The 17,518-nt window shown below is 49.7% G+C and overlaps 1 protein-coding gene across 1 annotated transcript in view; it reads left to right on the plus strand.

Moving 5' to 3' along the window:
- LOC133339020 (tyrosine-protein kinase Mer-like) overlaps positions 1 to 17,518 on the plus strand; it is a 71,370-nt gene that overhangs the window by 7,089 nt on the left and 46,763 nt on the right. Inside the window, exons 2-5 of the mRNA XM_061547154.1 lie at positions 601 to 811; positions 9,988 to 10,088; positions 11,226 to 11,396; positions 17,096 to 17,182. Of these exons, the coding sequence (XP_061403138.1) occupies positions 601 to 811; positions 9,988 to 10,088; positions 11,226 to 11,396; positions 17,096 to 17,182 (570 nt within the window). The remainder of the gene's footprint in view (positions 1 to 600; positions 812 to 9,987; positions 10,089 to 11,225; positions 11,397 to 17,095; positions 17,183 to 17,518) is intronic.

Consider the following 17,518-nt stretch of genomic DNA (forward strand, 5'->3'; position numbering starts at 1 on the left):
CAAGCTGACCCCTTTACAAGCCCTTCAAGTGGCCCAAGTGAATTGCACACATCTGTTTATTTACAACTTTGGCATTTGCTTTCTAGTCTTGCTGACGTTGGTTTTGTTCAGCGTAAATGATTACAACGATGGATTTTTTTTCCCGTTTACTTTTTGTGACGTGTTTATAACGGTTGTCTTCAGACTGATTTGTGCAACCAGCAGAGCCTGTGTTCCCCCAGAGTCTGTGTTCATATTGCTCCATCCATGTTTACTGAGAGGTAGATGGATCGTTTCATCTCGGGGCCGTGAGAGATGGCAACAACTTGGGAAGTCGTTCATCCAGCAGTGGATAGATCATGGCTGACAGTGATGAAAATGACAATGTACTGTGGTGGGGATCCAGAGAACTCGCGTTCAAAAACATCATCCTAAAACATCCTCAACTCCACGCAGCTCACATCGTTATCTTCATCTTCCAATTCCCTCTACGCTCCCCTGTGACCTTTGCCCCCCTCCCACACTCCCTCTCTCTGCCCCCTTTCATCTCACCTAACCAATGACTCCCCCTGCCCCCCCCCCCCAACCCCAACTCCAACCCCAACCTTCTCTCCCATCCAGCGCTGTCGATCCAGCGCAGCCCGATGAACCTGACGGCGTCGGTGGGCGCGTCGGCCGAGCTGCGCTGCTCGGTGGAGAGCGACCGCCGCATGGACGTGGTGTGGCTGCGCGACGGCGTCGACTTGGGCGACGTTCTGGGCGATCACATCTCCGTGCGCGAGTTCACGCGCTTCAACAGCGACGGACGCGAGCTGCTGCAGGTGGTGCTCAAGTAAGACGCTGCCGCCTCGACAGACCTGGTTTTCACCTTGCTTTGTGGCCGAAACGTCGTGAGAATTATTTTATTATGTTTTATTTTTATTATTTTATTACTTCCCTTCTACGTGACTTTACCGAAAGAACCAAGAAGATGAATCCCTGCAGTCACGAAAGCTTTAAATCGAAATTTAAGAGATGTTCTCACCCGGTGCCCGCTCGCCTGGTTACCTTCACTGTTTGCCCGCCTGCGTGCGTTGTCGATGTCGGCGCCCTGGTTTTTCAGCATTTGGAACGTTTTCCTAATGACGGTTGAGAGCGTTCATGCCGGGGCTCTGTCCATCCGTCTGTTAGTGTGTCTGTCTGTTTTGCGTTCAGATTATTTAGATTGTTTGGCTGGTATAAATGTCCACATGATGAGCCACTTCGTTGAGCTATCTGCAAACTAGTTATATAGCTCAGTGGGCCTTGCCTGATAAAAAATATAAATAAGTAAATGTGTGGCCAAGTCGCTTCTGAAAAGAAGCCAATAGCTCGGTAGGCTTTACCGGGCAAAATAAATTTTGTATTTGTGTTATGCTTAACTTTCCAATACTTTTCACTCCTATTGTGTGTTTGTATAGTTTGTTGTTGGAACTTTATGGTCCGCCCCTCCTGGACATCTGTGAGAAAAGAGCGTTATAGCTCATGGGATTCCTCCAGAATAAATAAAGATTCAGATTCTGATTCCGTCGGTTACATGGGGTGACAACATACAGAGCAAGGGGTATTTAGAAAAAGAATAACAAATATACGGCAATAAACGGCTGTTTTTTGTATTTTTTTTCTCTATTGAAAATGCCAAAAGGTGAGGCTTGTGTTGCGGCTCCGTGTTCAGAGCGCTGAGCTGGCACTGCTGAGATTCTGGACCAGAGGTCACTTTCAGGGGATCTCGGCGGTAGTTCTGTTATATCCACTTCCGCAGGCCGTTCTCTAACTGCGAAGGTTCGCAATGTTTTTTTACGAGAATCGCAAATGGATTCTTTGGCATATTACTCAGTGCAATCAGGATAAACTTGGGGGCAAAAATGTAATCAATTATAAGAGGGAAGAATGACAAGGGGAGTGTGTGCATTTCTGTCTTGTTTGTAACTGAAAAGAATCATTCACAGCCTTTTAGCAACAGGCTGCTGGATGAAGGCCCTCTCCCCACATCGTTGTCAGTTATGTGGGTTGTTTACCATAATTCACCACGCTGCTATGTATGGTTCAGTGCACAGGAGCCCAGGGACAGGTTCGGATATCGCTCGTCACTCTTGTGAAGAGTAGCCGGGATTCAAACGCAGCTCCGTCTAGGTTTTTAGCACGGTGCCCTCACCGCCCCTGCTGGACATCTGTGGGAAAAAAAGCTTCATAACTCATCGGATTCCTCCTGTCTCAATAAATATTCAGATTCTAACCACCGCTCCATCCTTCCATCCCTCTTTATTAGTAGTTGTCATCACTCGTATACAAACGGTCAATAAAGTTAAATTAGATCAGTACTGTAAGTGTTTCTTTTTTAACACGGGGGTGCCCCTTGCCAGTTAACAGGATTACTCAAAGCTTAGCAGCAGCCTTGCACTCTCATTCCATGGCATCGCGTGCCAAGCTGGGTGCCCCCCATCATTGCCAACCCCCTCGTGACATCCCCCCCCCCACCCAAGCGGCCCCCCACACAAGCCACAGATAAACCCCTGGTCTCCACTAGGTCTTGGCTGGGGGTCGCGTTGGTCAGGGTGGGTGGGTGTATTGGAGCTCAGCATGATACAGGGGCCAGAAGAAAAAGCCCCCACGAACACGTTAATGCTTTCTGACTCAATCTCGTTTAGTCACACTTTAATTAAACGACGTCCAAAAAGAACACGGAGTAATTGAGTTTACGGAGGCAAGCCTCATTGGTGGTTTGTCACCAAAAATTGACAATGCTGTTGTTGTTGCTGTTCTGTTTTATTTTTGCTCAATTCATTCCAGTCTCCGTGTATGTACGTGTAACTGCACAGCCCCTATGGTCGATCCACTGCTGGATGAAGGCTATGCCGCTCGAGTTGTGCTGATTGTTTGACCAAACTTCACCATGCTGGTCAGTGGGGGTTGGTGAAGATGTGGGACATATAGGCGTTAGGGCACAGTTTGTACAATACCAAAGTGGATTTGTCAGCACGTCCCCGCTCTGACAACGTAGTTTGCAGTTTATCTCGTTTGCCCGGGTGATTATCCAAGAGATCGGGATGGAGTCTCGTTTTCAAGAGTGACCCCGGTGACCAAACTTACAAAATCAACAACATACAATAAAATAGAACAACGAGGCAGATAGAAATCAAAGCAAAAATAAGCGTAGCCCATGCAGCAGCTCACGACACCTGATTTATGCACAGCGGTCTCGCAACTTAAGCAACTAGCCAGGCTCAAAGCCAGCTTGGCTTTCGAGATCTGGCGAGATCGGGCGCGTTCCGAGTGATCTGGTCGTAGGCGCAGGGTGTTTTCTCTGCCGTTGGGCCTTCATCGTCGTCATTCCTTTGCGGTTGGTAAAACTGGCTCTCCACCTGACGAGGCAGCCAATGCAAATCGGGCATGCCGCATCCACTGCACGTGAATGTAAACGGATACATTCGGTGACGCTGCTGGCTGCTGCTTGGGTTGGCAGTGGTGCAATAACACAAGTAGCAACAACAACACAAATAAACTCGATGCATTCGTCCATAACACTGTGGCCTTTAAAGGAAAAATATATCAACGAAATAAAAAAACTTTTTATATTACCAGGTAAGTCCCACTGAGCTTTGTGGCTCTTTTTCAGAAGCGACCTGGCTACAAATGATAGCTCAAGAAAGTGGCTTATCACGTGGACATGTCTAGCAACAGCCAAACACTGTAAACGCGTGTTTCTAAATGTGGAGGGAAAAACCAGAGGACCCAGAGAAAAATCCACACGACCACGGGGGTAACATGCATGCTCCAAATATACAGGTGTCAGGGTCGGGATTGAACCCACGACCTCTTATATACCCGGCAAGGGAGTTCACATCTCGCCACCATCATCGGCGATGCTTTAGGGAATGGCGCATTGATTTTTGTGGCATGCAAAAGGGCCATTTGCCGAAACGTCGCCTGTTACATATTTCTTCTCCTTTTAAGGCCACGGTGAAAATTACGGACGTGTTGAGTTTTCTGTAAATGGAATGCAAGTGGGCTTGGGCAGCGCACAACTTCATGGCGAGAAGGGATGATGACCGCTGAAAGACGAGACCGTTGAAAGGGGACAACGCCGCCACGGGGAAGGGGAGCGGATGAGTTCAGCTCATGCACAAATGAGATGGGACGTGGCAGGACAGCCAAAATATGGGTCAGTTATAGTGACAGCAACATCGCTATCTTGAATTACAATCTCCGATTACATCATCATCGCAATTCATTACGACTAACACAGGACCATAAAGGTGTCTATACAACAGTTGATAGAACATGACGGATATTGGTGAAGCTCTACCAGTGTATAGGAAATCAAGAATAGATCACTAATGGAGGTGAGCAACGTAGCCAATGGTTATTGGAGTGTCTCCGTTAGTTAATTGGGAGGTCGCGTGCGGTGAGGTACAGTGTGGGTACTCGGACCTCTTCCGCGACATTTGGCCAGTGTGGAAGAGCAGGCCAACTACCCTGCAGATCGGCTCTAGAGGTGCCAGTATTGGAAGCCCTTTTTCGCCAGCAGCGGCGTGAGCAAGCAATCGCATGGCTGCACTTTTATCTTTGCCAGAGCCGCATGTGGCTCTTTAAGGGCTGCTTCGTGACGTTATTTATTAAGCATTGAGTCTTATACTGAATTCTAAAAAAAAAATAATTATCTTCTTGTTATTTGCTTTTGCCGACCCCGTTGTCTAGAAAATTCCAGTTTGGTTTGAGTGTTTTTTTTACTTGTGTAAAGACGAATTGGACGTACTTGTCTTGAGATGGTTTATTTTATTAAGGTGCCACGTGCTCACACTTGACCCCACTGCAACAGCCCTGAGTCTCCCGCGCATCTCCCCCCTTATATGTGGTCACGAGGCCACGCCCCCATTCCCGAACCTTCTCGCTGGTTCCAGACCGCTCTCTCTACTGGCAGACTCCACCGTCCTCTTCCGTCACCTGGCCACGCTCCGATTCTCGATCATTCCCGCAGCCACCAGTCCACTCGCACTGCAAGCTGACTTCTCTGTCATTACCTCACGTGGCCACTAGTCCACTCACACAGTAGATTGACTCTACTGTCATTGCACTTGTATGACTGCCATAGTGGGAGCAGTAGCAGCGACCATAAGAACGGAATATCATTGCACAACGGCTAAAACCAAACAGTTGGCACGAACGGCGACAGTAAGGAGGCACGCGGTTGTGTTGAGTTATGAGTTGGGCTCAGTATTTCCTGCAGAAGTGGAAATTTGGCTTATGCGACTCCAAACCGTTGGGGGGATTGGGGGGAGGGGGGGGCGGTCAATCCGGAACGTAGCAGGCTGCCACGTTGCGTCGCGTTGCCTGCGAAGCTGCCTTCGCTGCCAGCCGCCCTCTTGATTGCAGCGAGCTCCTTCGGCTTCCTCTTCTGTGCCAAAGCCATCCTGAGCTCTGGAGGGAAGGTTGTGGCACCGTGCTGGCATTGGGTGCGCAGGCACTGCAGACAAAAGATTAACCAACACACAATTGGCCTGCTGTGGAGAAAGGCCATTACCCGAAACGTCGCCAATTTTTTAATTAGTTTTCCTCCTATGTGCAGCGGTTTTGGTGAATGTCTTTCGTTTTTGTTACTTCTTCTGTAGCTCCGAACAATTATTGCGATGGTACAAATCATGAATTTATCCAAAGTTGGAATGCCGCTGCCATAGCTGGAGGGGAGCACCCAGCTTCTGCCTCGCTGCACCAGGTTAAAATCGATTCCTCCACCCACTTTGAGTGCCATGTCTACCAGACTGATTGTTTTGTCTCATCCACCACACTGTAGGTCATAACAACTCACCCACCCACCCACTCACTCACCAACTCACCCCTTCACCCACTCACTCATTTACTAACTCGCCCATCCACACTCCCACTCATCCCACTCGCCACACTGCCACACTGCGGATCGCCCAACTTCACTTTCCGCCTGTTCCCGCACACCGCTCTACTTTGGAATTCCCTCCCTTAGTCTCTTTCCCCAAGCTCTGATAATGACAACCTCGCTCAACAAAAGAAAGGCATTCACTCTCCATCAATTACACCTCCAGTCGACGCTGTGTTTGTCGCTCGCCGCTTGTTATTTTTGGTATCTGGGCCTGCGTTCCGCAAAACTACGCTTTAGTAATTGGCACCCTTCAGTGCAAATTCGGAGACTTTCCTGCGGCCCTTACTGGGTCGGCGATCCGTGCCTTGTTTTGACCCAGCCAAGCCGTCGTGCACAAAATGCTAATTCAGCCGGGCCGCTCGCTGTGTGCTCGTGAACAATTACCCCCGCGGTCTCTTCGAGTGAGCGCTCCCGATGAATGGGCTTGTGTCCGCCACGCTGGCAACTTCGCGTTCTCTTCTTCCAACGGTGACCGACTGTCACGTTTTCAGTTTGTTTGTTACTCGCAGTGGTCGTTGTTTCATCTGCAAAACAGAGTTGTTTTTTTGCTTTGTTTTTCTATTTTTTTTCTTCTATTCTTGGTCTGATTTCTGTTTATTTCGGTCACTCTGTGCTCTGTTTTGTTGAATTAGTTTTTTTTGGCATTCTGGCGACCCCGGGTCATTATCGCAAGTGAGACTGTTCCCCTGGTCTCTTTAAGTTCTCACCCGGTTAAACAAAATTGCCTTCGAACTTAAACTTCCTCATCATCATCAGTCACCACCATCATCTGCTGGATGAAGGCGACCCAAAGTCATCACCATCACGCACAGTCCTGTGACTTAAAAATCCACGTAGCTCCAGTAAACGAGTGGATCTCATTTGCTCCATCTCCGCGCCGGACGTTCTCTCGGGCGCGTTTCCTCCGTTGGCTGCCGCTACATCGTTATTCTCACCCACCGGCCATCGTCCTTTCTCGCCACGCATACTTTTCTCAACAGTAAACCGTTTATATAAGTAAATAAATTGTCAATGCGCTCTGTCAGACCTGACCTTCAAAAATAGAGGGGGTGGGGGGTGGAACTACATAAACATTTTAAAACGATAATTACGATAATAAAAACTTGTGTTTACTACGAGCGGGTGGGTGGGAAACCTGTTGAAATTTTACGTCTGCGCCGCTCCCCTACACAATCCCATACCCCCCCCCCCCCCCCACCAATGGCGCTTGCCTTTCCACTGTGTGATTTTGAAATGGGACTCATATCATGAACCGGGCTAATGTAAATGATAAGCAGAATTATCCAAATTTATCTGATCAAATTTAAATTTTGGTTTGGTCGTTGCATCAACCCCGTTGGCATGAACTCCGTAACGTGAGCTCCTTAAACGACCCCTCACTTTGGTGGAGTGGTCTAGGATGAGGTTTCTTTTTTCGGACAAACGCGCACAAAACTGTCAAACAAACAAACGCACGCACAGATTTGCCGCTTCGCATTATTCGTACGAAACGGTTGATCGATTCTCTGTAATATTTCAATCCACTGCTGGATGAAGGCCTCCCGACAGCGTGCCAAGCACCGGGGGTTGTTCGGCCGTAGCTCGCCTCGCTGCTCCGTGCCGGTTTCTCAAAGGGGGCGAACGTCCCTTGCCACTCATCTCAGCTGTGACCGGGAATCGAACCGGGTGGGGTGGCGGGTTCGGTGCATTGCACCGACCGCCGTGCCCAATTTACTTTTATTAACTGCAAAAAAACGACTTTAGCATATTGCTTTGCGAGCTTTACAACTCATCTCGAGCAGCGGATTGATTTCTGGATTAGGGAATAAATCTTTGCATTTTTGGTCCAGTTGATTCCCTTTTTTTTGTTACACTCACTTATTCATTTTAAAGTAGTTTATTGATTAACGTTTAAACGAGGCTAAGCCTCTGTGGTTTTAATCCGAGCCGGTATGTTCCCTGCAGGTGTGGTAAGGGTTGCGGTAAATCTCAGTTCGCGGGCTTGAAAGGTGCCCTGATCTGTGACTGAAACGGAGAGAACACGCTGACATGCCACGAATTGCCGCAAAATGTATTTCACTTCTTCAGACAGTTCTGCACCCTAACCACGCCAACTCATTTTAGTTTTTAAAGAATAACAGAGGCATGTCTATCAACTCGACCTGTTGTCGTCGCTATATCCGCCAGATGACCACTCGACAACCTCAGCTGTTTTCATCAAACGTTGGTTGAAATCGCAATTGAGCGGTGGCACAGTGGTTAGCGCACTGCGCTATCGACCGAGGCGGCCCGAGTTCGATTCCCAGCCACGGCTAACGTCAATGGTGGAGTGATATCTGAACCGGTCCTGGCGGGTGGGGGGGGAGGGGGGTTTCCACTCTTCAGCAACCCAGGACGGACCAAAATAGTGAAGTATGGTCAAACAACCTCAATGTTCTCTCTTTCGGTGCGGTGGCTGTGGCGGCGGCAGCTGTTTCCTGCTCTGTTCGTTCGCCGTGTTGTACGTACATATGTACGTTGAACCTCTTTCTCACCGTACATAGGCAACCGTGCCAATCGGAGGTGCTACGTTCCCACCTCCCATTGTCAATGTTCCAGCCACTTGCCCACGAGGCCACGGGGGACTGCAGTAGCGGGGTTGAATTTGGGGGAGCCGCAGTGGTGAGATTTTCTACTACCTCGCCTGGTATACAGGAGGCCGTGGGTCCGATCCCGACCCCGAATCCTGGATATGGAGTTTGCATGTTTTCCCGGTAATCACGTGGATTATTCTCCGGGTCCTCCGGGTTTTCCCTCCACATTTAGAAACATGTGTTGAGAGTATTCTGCTGCTGTAAATTTCCACATGGCAAGCCCCTTCGTTAAGCTATCATTTGTGATAACCAGGTTGCTTCTGAAAAATAGCTAAATAGCTCGGTAGGCCTTACGTGGTTGGTTAAAAAATTTAAAAAACGGCTCACATCGCACGCCACGATCTATTCGCTCCAGAGAGGAGCATCGGGAATGAGGAGGAGATGTTTTGGTCACGTGGGAGCGTCCGCGTGCACGCTCGGTTCCATTGTCTCTGCTCCGCAGACCGGCAGCGGCCGCCACGTTACCGTGGGTGGCCGAGTTCGCACGGCCACGGGCGATGAAAATAACTCTGCACCGGTTTAGAGACATTCAGTGTCTTCTTTTATTATTTCCATTCTACGTGACTTTACCGAAAGAACCAAGAAGATTCAGTGTCTTGCCACGTCTGTTTTCCATCATCATCATCATTGGCAGCAGGAGCCATGGTCAATTCACTGCTGGATGAAGGCCTCCAAAAAACTGCTGCCATCTCTCTCACAGACCTGCGATATAACGATCCGCCCAGAACCTGCACACGCGCCGATTTCATCGCTCCATCTCCTTGGTGGACGTGACTCACTGCACTCACTTGAGAACCCAGCTTAACGTCCGTTGGGTGGGTCAAACCCAACTTCGAACTCGGGATCTCAGGCACCCCAGTAAACGTGGAACTTTGGAGCAACGCTGGTCCGACGGTTCCAACCACATTTCAACGTAGGGGGCCCAACATTCGAATAATTACTGGGTCGGCTTGCTGATCCACTGAGCTCTACCCCAGTCACCTCTCACTATTATTGTGTAAATTTCGATTTAAATCTTTCGCGACTGCAGGGATTCATCTTCTTGGTTCTTTCGGTAAAGTCACGTAGAAGGGAAATAATAATATAATAAAAATAAAACATAAAAAAATAAAATTCTCACGACGTTTCGGCCACAACACAAGCAGCCGTCCTCAGGTGAAGAACAGAGCTGTCGGAAAAGACAGCGTCCCAATGAACACTGTTAAGCTTGGCAGCGTATTTAAGCTGGATGGGAGGAGCAGAGCGCCTTGACAAAGGAGTTTACATATCAACAGAGGAATTTATCATACAAGTAGCTATTGTAATGTGAGAGATTAGCATGATGTTAAAGTGAGAAATTATCACGTAACTGGGAGATTAGCATGATGTTAATGTTTTATTATTTATTATTTCCCTTCTACGTGACTTTACCGAAAGAACCAAGAAGAAGATATTATTGCGTAGTTTACTTTCTAATGCGGTGTAACTGTCTGCTCGTGTTCCAAGGATCCACCCCGTGGCGCGCACCGACGCGGGGGCGTACCGCTGCCGCGTGGAAGCGAGCCAACAAGTGCTGCTATCGGACGAAGGCTTCCTCAGGGTCGAAGGTCAGTGGGCATGTCACTTCACGATCTTTCATTTGCCCTCAAGCACATGAAGGGATTCCTCGTTTTGAGGAAAAGAACGGATTCGCCGCCTCCTCCCTCGCTAGTCGCTGAAGCTGCCTCTGCGTGGCTGCAGGGAGTCAAGTGAACTCACTACGTACAACTCGTCATCATCATCATCATCATCGGTCGGTCGGCCATGATTTTTCCACAGCTGGGTTAAATTTTCAGATAGCTTGCTTTTTTAAATCCTTTATATTAAGTTCACTTGCTTGCTTGCTTGCGCGCTTACGACCGTGCAAATCTTTCGGTCGTTTTTTAACCCACTTCTCGTGATCCAATCGAGCTGACATTTTGCACACAGACTCGTTGTGCGTGACAATTTATTTTCGTGAAAAGTTTTTTCCAAAATTTTACACTTTTTAGGAAAAAATAAATTATATTTAATTACCAATTGCTTAATGGTGGCAGGCAATCATCTGACCCATAGGTGGCAGCCATCTCAAGCCAGAGGATGAGAGGACTCTAGCCGCCACGCATATAAAGGATTTATAGTGAAAAACTTTGTTTTTACGGGTAAATTTTTTCCCTTTGCCCATGGCTGCCTCTCTGTCTCTCTATAATAAATAATGCTCACTGTTGCCGCGTGGCGTCGTGAGGTGCGATCGCGTTCACGTACGCATATGTACGTTGAACTTCTTTCGCACCATACGTAGCCAACCGTGCAGGTTGGAAGGACAACAAACGAAACACAAAAAGCAGTTACAAGAAAATGAATTTCCAATCTAGATTAATAAACGCACAGCTCCAGCGGCTTCCTAACATCGGAAGGAAGAGCGTTCCAGACGGCCACAGAAGCGCATCTGAAAGCGCGCGACGCGACGACAGTCTTTCTCCGATAGCCACACAGAAGCCACTGCTGCGAGGACGACCGGAGTTCGCGTGATGATGGTTTTAAGCTCTTCGACGAGATCAGCGAGGGATTGTTGTTCATTTGTGGCTAGCGCCCTGCGTGTGTAGCGGGTACGACCTTATGTCGTATCCGTTCGACAACCGGAAGCCAATGCAATGTCGCAATTCTGACCTCGTACGGTGCGCAACGCTCCGCGCGCACCCCTCTCAACCTTCTCTCCTCGCCAGGGCTGCCCAGTTTCACGCAGGACCCCGCGAGCGTGAACGTGTTGCGGGGGGCCGCCTTCAACGTGACGTGCGCCGCCGAGGGTCCCCCCGATCCCGTGCTCATCACCTGGTTCCGTAACGGGGCCCCCCTCAACCACGCGGAGGAGTCCCCCTCCGTGCTGCTCGTTCCAGGTGCGTGCGCGCGGCTTTGGAACGTGACGGAACTGCCGAATGTTACGCGGTGTTGGTTCGTTCGTTTTGTTGATCTCTTGCGTCATCTGCGCGCAACCGTCGTCGCGAGACAAAGGATCCGTTCGGATCTCTCATAGGGGCTCGTTCCAAATCTCCGTGCGCACAGAAGCAAATATCTGGGTTTGTTCCCGCGCGCGCGCGTGTTGGCCGCGATGTCCGACGTTCCGCTCCGTTGCCGAGAGCTTCTTCAGTTGCGTCTGCAGCGAGACCGGGTACGTTTGAGGGCGACGCGTTGGCGCGTGGTCTTCGGAGGTTTGGCGAAAGTTGGTGTGTCTTGCTCCGATTGGCCGGGTGGCATCTTCAGTAGAACGCCTGTCTTGGCACAACAGGGGGTCCCGCCGTGTCCTCTCGCAACAACGTGAACATTGTGAGCGCACGTGTCGGAGAGAGGAATGTCTTGTGCCTGTAATGTTCGTAAACAACACATTAGTGAATGAAACAAAACACCCATGGCAAAAACACTTCCCCGTAAAAATGTACACGATGGCAAATTTTATCAGCGCTATTTTTTGTTTATCAAGAATCTGCCGAGCAGACTTATGATGATTCACCCCCCGCCTCCACCTAGAGCCCTCCCCCTCTCTTACCCCCCTCCATCGCCCCCCTCCTCCCCATTTACATTTGATGAATCATCACAATTCGGGGTCAAAATTCCATTCAAGAACCAATTCTTTATATGCATTTACATCCATTGTAGCGCCTCTTGCGGCCACGGAGGTCACGGGAACTAGTGACACGCGACGTCCACAAAGAGAAGGATTAAACCAACCCACACACCGACCAGCCTGGTGAAGTATGATCAAACAACCCCCAGGACCAACGTGACGACGTGGGGAGCCTTTCACCCAACAGTAGATTAACAAACCGCTGTTGATTATTCTTAATTTTTTTTGCGGTGATACAACGTCCGTGAGCTTCATGAAGTATGGAGGCAGTGCAACTGCACCTAGGCCTGACGGGAAAACAGGAAAGGCCCGAATGGGGGGTATGGGGCGAAGGGTGGAGGGTGCACGGAGGCGGTGGGGGGGGGGGTACAGAGGAAGAGGGGGGGGGGGCCATGTACGTTCCTCGCACCAGGGCCCTCGCCAGCTGCGGTTACGAAACTCGAGGGACCCACATAACCTGAACATCTCAAGCGCTGGAATTGGATGACACTGCGTTATTTTGTCATCTGGTGGAACAAGCAACGCATTTGAAACTGTTCCCATTGAGCCGTCAAGTTAGAGATTTGGACGAGGGTGGGGAGGTATGGGAGAGTTTGGGGGCTACTCATCCTGTACGCGTGTTTGCCGACTCGGCATATAAATAAGAGGAATATGTAAAAGGAAATAATGAACAAGATCTGCAGCTGCTCACACTTTTCTTTGCCTGTTTGCATAACGTTGGTCATTCATATAAAGCGAGTGGCAGAAGTGAGGAATTTATTTTCCCATTGTGAGCAGTGTTATGTAACCAGAGCTTGCTTAGTCATGTGTTGGCATTCGTATTGTTTATGAAATGCGACTCTGCAGGGAATGATGCAGCATTGGACGAATGCTTTGAAATCTATTTGTAAATTGTTTAATTTAGAAGAAGAAACTATTCACGTGCTTTGACGTGCCTCTGTCGTCACATGAGGGTCCGTACATTGGTTAACTTGCACAATCCACTGCTGGATGAAGGTCTACCTGCTAGTGATGCGTCTGTTGAATGTGTAACGGTGCAATGGGCTGTAAGGGGCCCAGTTGGCATTGGGCTACGGAGAGAGGGCGAGGTGGGGACCCATGGGGTTTGTTTGGCCATACTTCACCACGCTGGTCAGAGTGGGTTGGTGAGTGAATGGTGGGAACCAGGACCGGTCCAGGTCAGAGGTCGCAATCAGGTACCCGATACCCGTACCCTACCCGATACCCGGCTACCCTTACCTGGCCGGGTAAGGGTACGGGTACTCGTTTGCGACCCTGGTGCGGCCGGGTACGGATAGGCCGTGAGTCACTGATGAGTCACCGTTTGTCACTCATTTCCCAACGTCTTGTCTCTTCTCACAATTCAAGATCCTAGAATCAACCCACCCGCGCCTGCAACATGGCTTCATCCCAGAGGTCGCAATCGGGTACCCGTACCCGTACCCTACCCGATACCCGGCCGGGTACGGGTAGCCAGGTATCGGGTAGGGTACGGGTACCCGATTGCGACCCTGGTGCGGCCGGGTATGGGTACGGGTAAGGAATCAAAACCCGTTTGCGACCTCTGGTCCAGGTACTACTTGCCGCTGATGTCAGCCGTGGTCAGGATTAGAACTCTGTGTGTATGTTGAACTTCTTTCGCAACATGCACAGCCAGTCGTGCTAATTGGAGATGTGGGTGGGAAGGACAACAAACAGTTCTAATGAAATGAGTTTTCAATGTAGATGAGATCAAAGTGCATAGCTCCAGCGGCATCCTAATATCGGAAGGCAGACTGCCGCAGAAGCGCATTTGAAAGCACGCGATGCGGTGGCCGTCTTTGTTCGATGCCTCGCCAAAAGTCGCCGCCGCCGCTGCTGCGAGGATGACTCGAGTTTGCGTGATGGTTTATGCTGCTTGAGATCAGAAATATATTGTGGTTCATTTGTGGCAAGCGCCTTGAGTGTCATGAATGCGAACTCTGGTAGCTGGGTTTATAGTGGAGGCTGCTGACAAATGCGCCACCGCTCCACCGCTCTATATTTAAATGCCCCGTTTGCTCCGTGCTACATTCTTTGCCGAAGAAGCTTCCAAGCTCCCGGCACGTGTCGCGAAACATCGGACACCGTACTGAACAGCACGCATGGCACGACCCGAAAACACCATCAGAGACGGTGATAATTGGGATGCCAAAGTGGCGAGATGTTAACTACTTCGCCTTGGATACAGGAGGTCGTGGGTTCGATCCCGACCCTGACGCTTGTTGTATACTTGGAGTTTGTGTGTTCTCCCCGTGGTCGCGTGAATTTTTCTCTGATTCCTCCGGTGTTTCCCTACACATTTAGAAACATGCGTTTATTGTTTTTGGCTGCTATAAATTCCCACATGATGATAAGCCACTTCTTTGAGCTATCATTTGTGGCCAGGTCAAGCTATAGAGCTCAGTAGGGCCTTAGCTAATAAAATAAAAATGGTTTAAATAAATTAAATTTGTCGCCCATCTCCGAGGCCTACAAGGCACAGGGCACGCGACAACACGGCGATTGTCCACAGCTCAGGGGCCCGCGGGGCGGGATAGCGATCTTTGTAAACAGCAGTGCTTCTCTGCTAAAAAAAATTCCATTCATTCCAGGAGTGAGGGAAAAAAACGCTCTTATCCTCGGACAGAACGGGAACACATTTTTTTATGCCGGGGGGCATTTTTAACGATTTATTATATATATAAAAAATTTAAAAGCCGAACATATTTTTTTCGGTTTGGAAAACAATTTTGGATAGAAACCCGTCGTGGGTCATTGATAACACGTGTCCTTCCAAGACTATCAGGTTGTGTTCAATTACCGCGGAACGATGCGCATTAGATACTTCATAATTTACTCATTGGCGAGGGCTTTGGGCGCTGGGATGGTGGCGAGATGTTGAGCTCCGTTGCTCGGTGCGCAGGAGGTCGTGGGTTCGATCCCGGACCCTGGCGATGTATAATATTTGACATTTGGAGTCAAAGTGTTCTGTCTTTCTCTGCTCGTGGTGGATTGAGAATCAACACGCATTTATATGACTTAGCTGCTCCTATGAATTCCCACGTGCGATGGTGATAGCAGCCACGATCAATGAGCTGTCATCGCGTGTGACCAGGTGGCCTATGAATGACAAGAGCTTATAGCCCAGTGGGCTTTACCTGGGAAAAATGAAACACAGTCGTTAACGTTTTTTAGTTTTTGTTTAAGTTTTCTAAAGTGCCCCACATATAAACCCGGGTCGCCGGGTTCGTCGTGCAGAGCACGAACCATGATACTACCGCTCCCACCACACGTATGACCTTGACCCTGTACACAACACACAAAGATCCCCCATATACTCTTAACAGGCTGTTGGGGCAAGTGCTGTTAACGAATTGCCTCTTTGAAGGCTGACATGGCACACGAGGGAGTGGGTGGCCCGCACCACGCCCTGCACACACCGATACCAATACCCACCATTCTCCACTAAGTGATGGTGACATCACCATGGCACCCGTGCCAGGCCAGGTGCACCTTGAAGTCATGTGAAGTGTCAAAGGCTGGCTGACAGGAGGTCTCTGGACAGACTCAGGTGCCATGGGTTGGCTGACCGTGATGACCCGTAGATACACCAGCTGTACCCCCTACTGTGCCAACTGCAACAACAACAACAACCGTCTTCGCCACTAAGTGGTGGTGACGTCACCACGACACTTGTGCCAGGCCATGTGCACCTTGAGGCCACGTGAAGTGTCGAACGCCCGCTGGCAGGAGGTCACGGGGCAGACCCAGGTGCCACGGGTCGACTGACTGAGATGACCGAAATGACTGGCTGATGCACCACCTGTGCCCCCTACTGTACCAACTGTTGGCACAGTGCCAACTGCACACACACATAGACACACACACACATAGACACACACACAGACACACACACACAGACACATTCCGCGGAAATAGCAGCGGCTGTGTTCGGCTGTGCTCTGTGTACCGTCGCGTTTCCACTTTTTTAGTTTTTGCGGAAGAAAGTGGCGCTCGACCGCTCTCGCGAAACACTCGCGTCCCCCCCCCGCACGACATTTAATTCGAACAAAAACACAAAGTAATCATTACAAATCAAGCGCTTTTCAGCATCTTGACTGTTAACTACCTCGTTTGGTACACAGGAGGTCGTGGATTCTTTCCCGACCCTGGCACCTGCTGTATATTTGGAGTTTGCGTGTCTCTCTCCCCGTGGTCGCGTGTTTTTTTTTCTCTGGGTCCTCCGGTTTTTCCCACCAAATTTAGAATCGACACGCGTTTAGAGTATTTGGCTGCTGCAATACATTTCTACACGATAAGCCACTTTATTAAGCTAACATTCGTGGCCAGGTCGCTTCTGAAAAAGAGCTATATAGCTCAGTGGGCCTTACCTGGTAAAATAAAATTAGTTTATACTTTAGTGGAGTGTTGTTGCATTGTTGTTGTAGGCCTTTGATGTCATCCCGCTGCTGCTGCTGCTGCTGCCATTGTCTTTACACCACAAATGGCTCGGTTGAGAAACGCACAGCAAAATCGCCCCGCCACTCACGGATCCACACGAGCAAACTTATGGAACCGTGTCTGTAAAACTCCGTGCTTTCTTGATATCCTTCCCGCTAAAATAACGATCGCGCGAATACCAAAACGTCCTCACGATTTTATTTATTTTGCTTCATCAACGGCATCGATGACTCCTTATTTGTCCATAATTCCAACGAATCTCTGCGACTTTCTCAAACACTTCTTTTCATCGGCCTTTTGGCAAACCCACCTTGCGTTATCATTTCCCGAATAGCGACGGTCGCCGTCTTGAGCGCTGCGCTTCGGTCGTGCCGGTCCTCGCTCGACAATTGGCAGCAGATGTCGGATCGGCTCGCAAATTTGCGTGGCTCTGCCGATCGGAGGATTTGTGTTTTTTTTGAGGATTTGTTCAGAGGCGGCGGCTTCAGCGAACATTCTTTTCTGTTTCCCCAGGAGAGGAGACGAGCGCCAAGTATTCGTGCCACGCTTCCAACGCGAGGGGCGTCAGCGTCTCCCACAATGCACTGGTCAACATCAAAGGCGAGTCGGGCAGCACTCTCTTTTTTCATGTTCAGGGGCTCCTTTTAGCCGGGCTCGGTCACCAACCTCGATATTCACGGTTTTAGCTTTTCACACATTATCTCGTCATGCGCCGGAAGGAGAATCTGGCAGCGGTGGCCACGCTCACTGCACGTGGCTGCCTGTAACGCAGCGCTGAGGAGGCAGCAGCGAGGTTTGGTGGATCGCGCGCAGACACACACACAGACGTTGCAACACTCCCTTCCCGTGGGGCTTCGAGTGGGAGCCGTACCCTTGCTCACCAGGAGGATGTGGTAAAGCAGAGTGCCGACTAATATCATCTGTGCGTGGTTGCCC

This window comes from Lethenteron reissneri, chromosome 8, assembly GCF_015708825.2.
Source record: "Lethenteron reissneri isolate LAM-NWPU_2019-01 chromosome 8, ASM1570882v1, whole genome shotgun sequence".
In the NCBI taxonomy this organism is placed as follows: Eukaryota; Metazoa; Chordata; class Hyperoartia; order Petromyzontiformes; family Petromyzontidae; genus Lethenteron; species Lethenteron reissneri.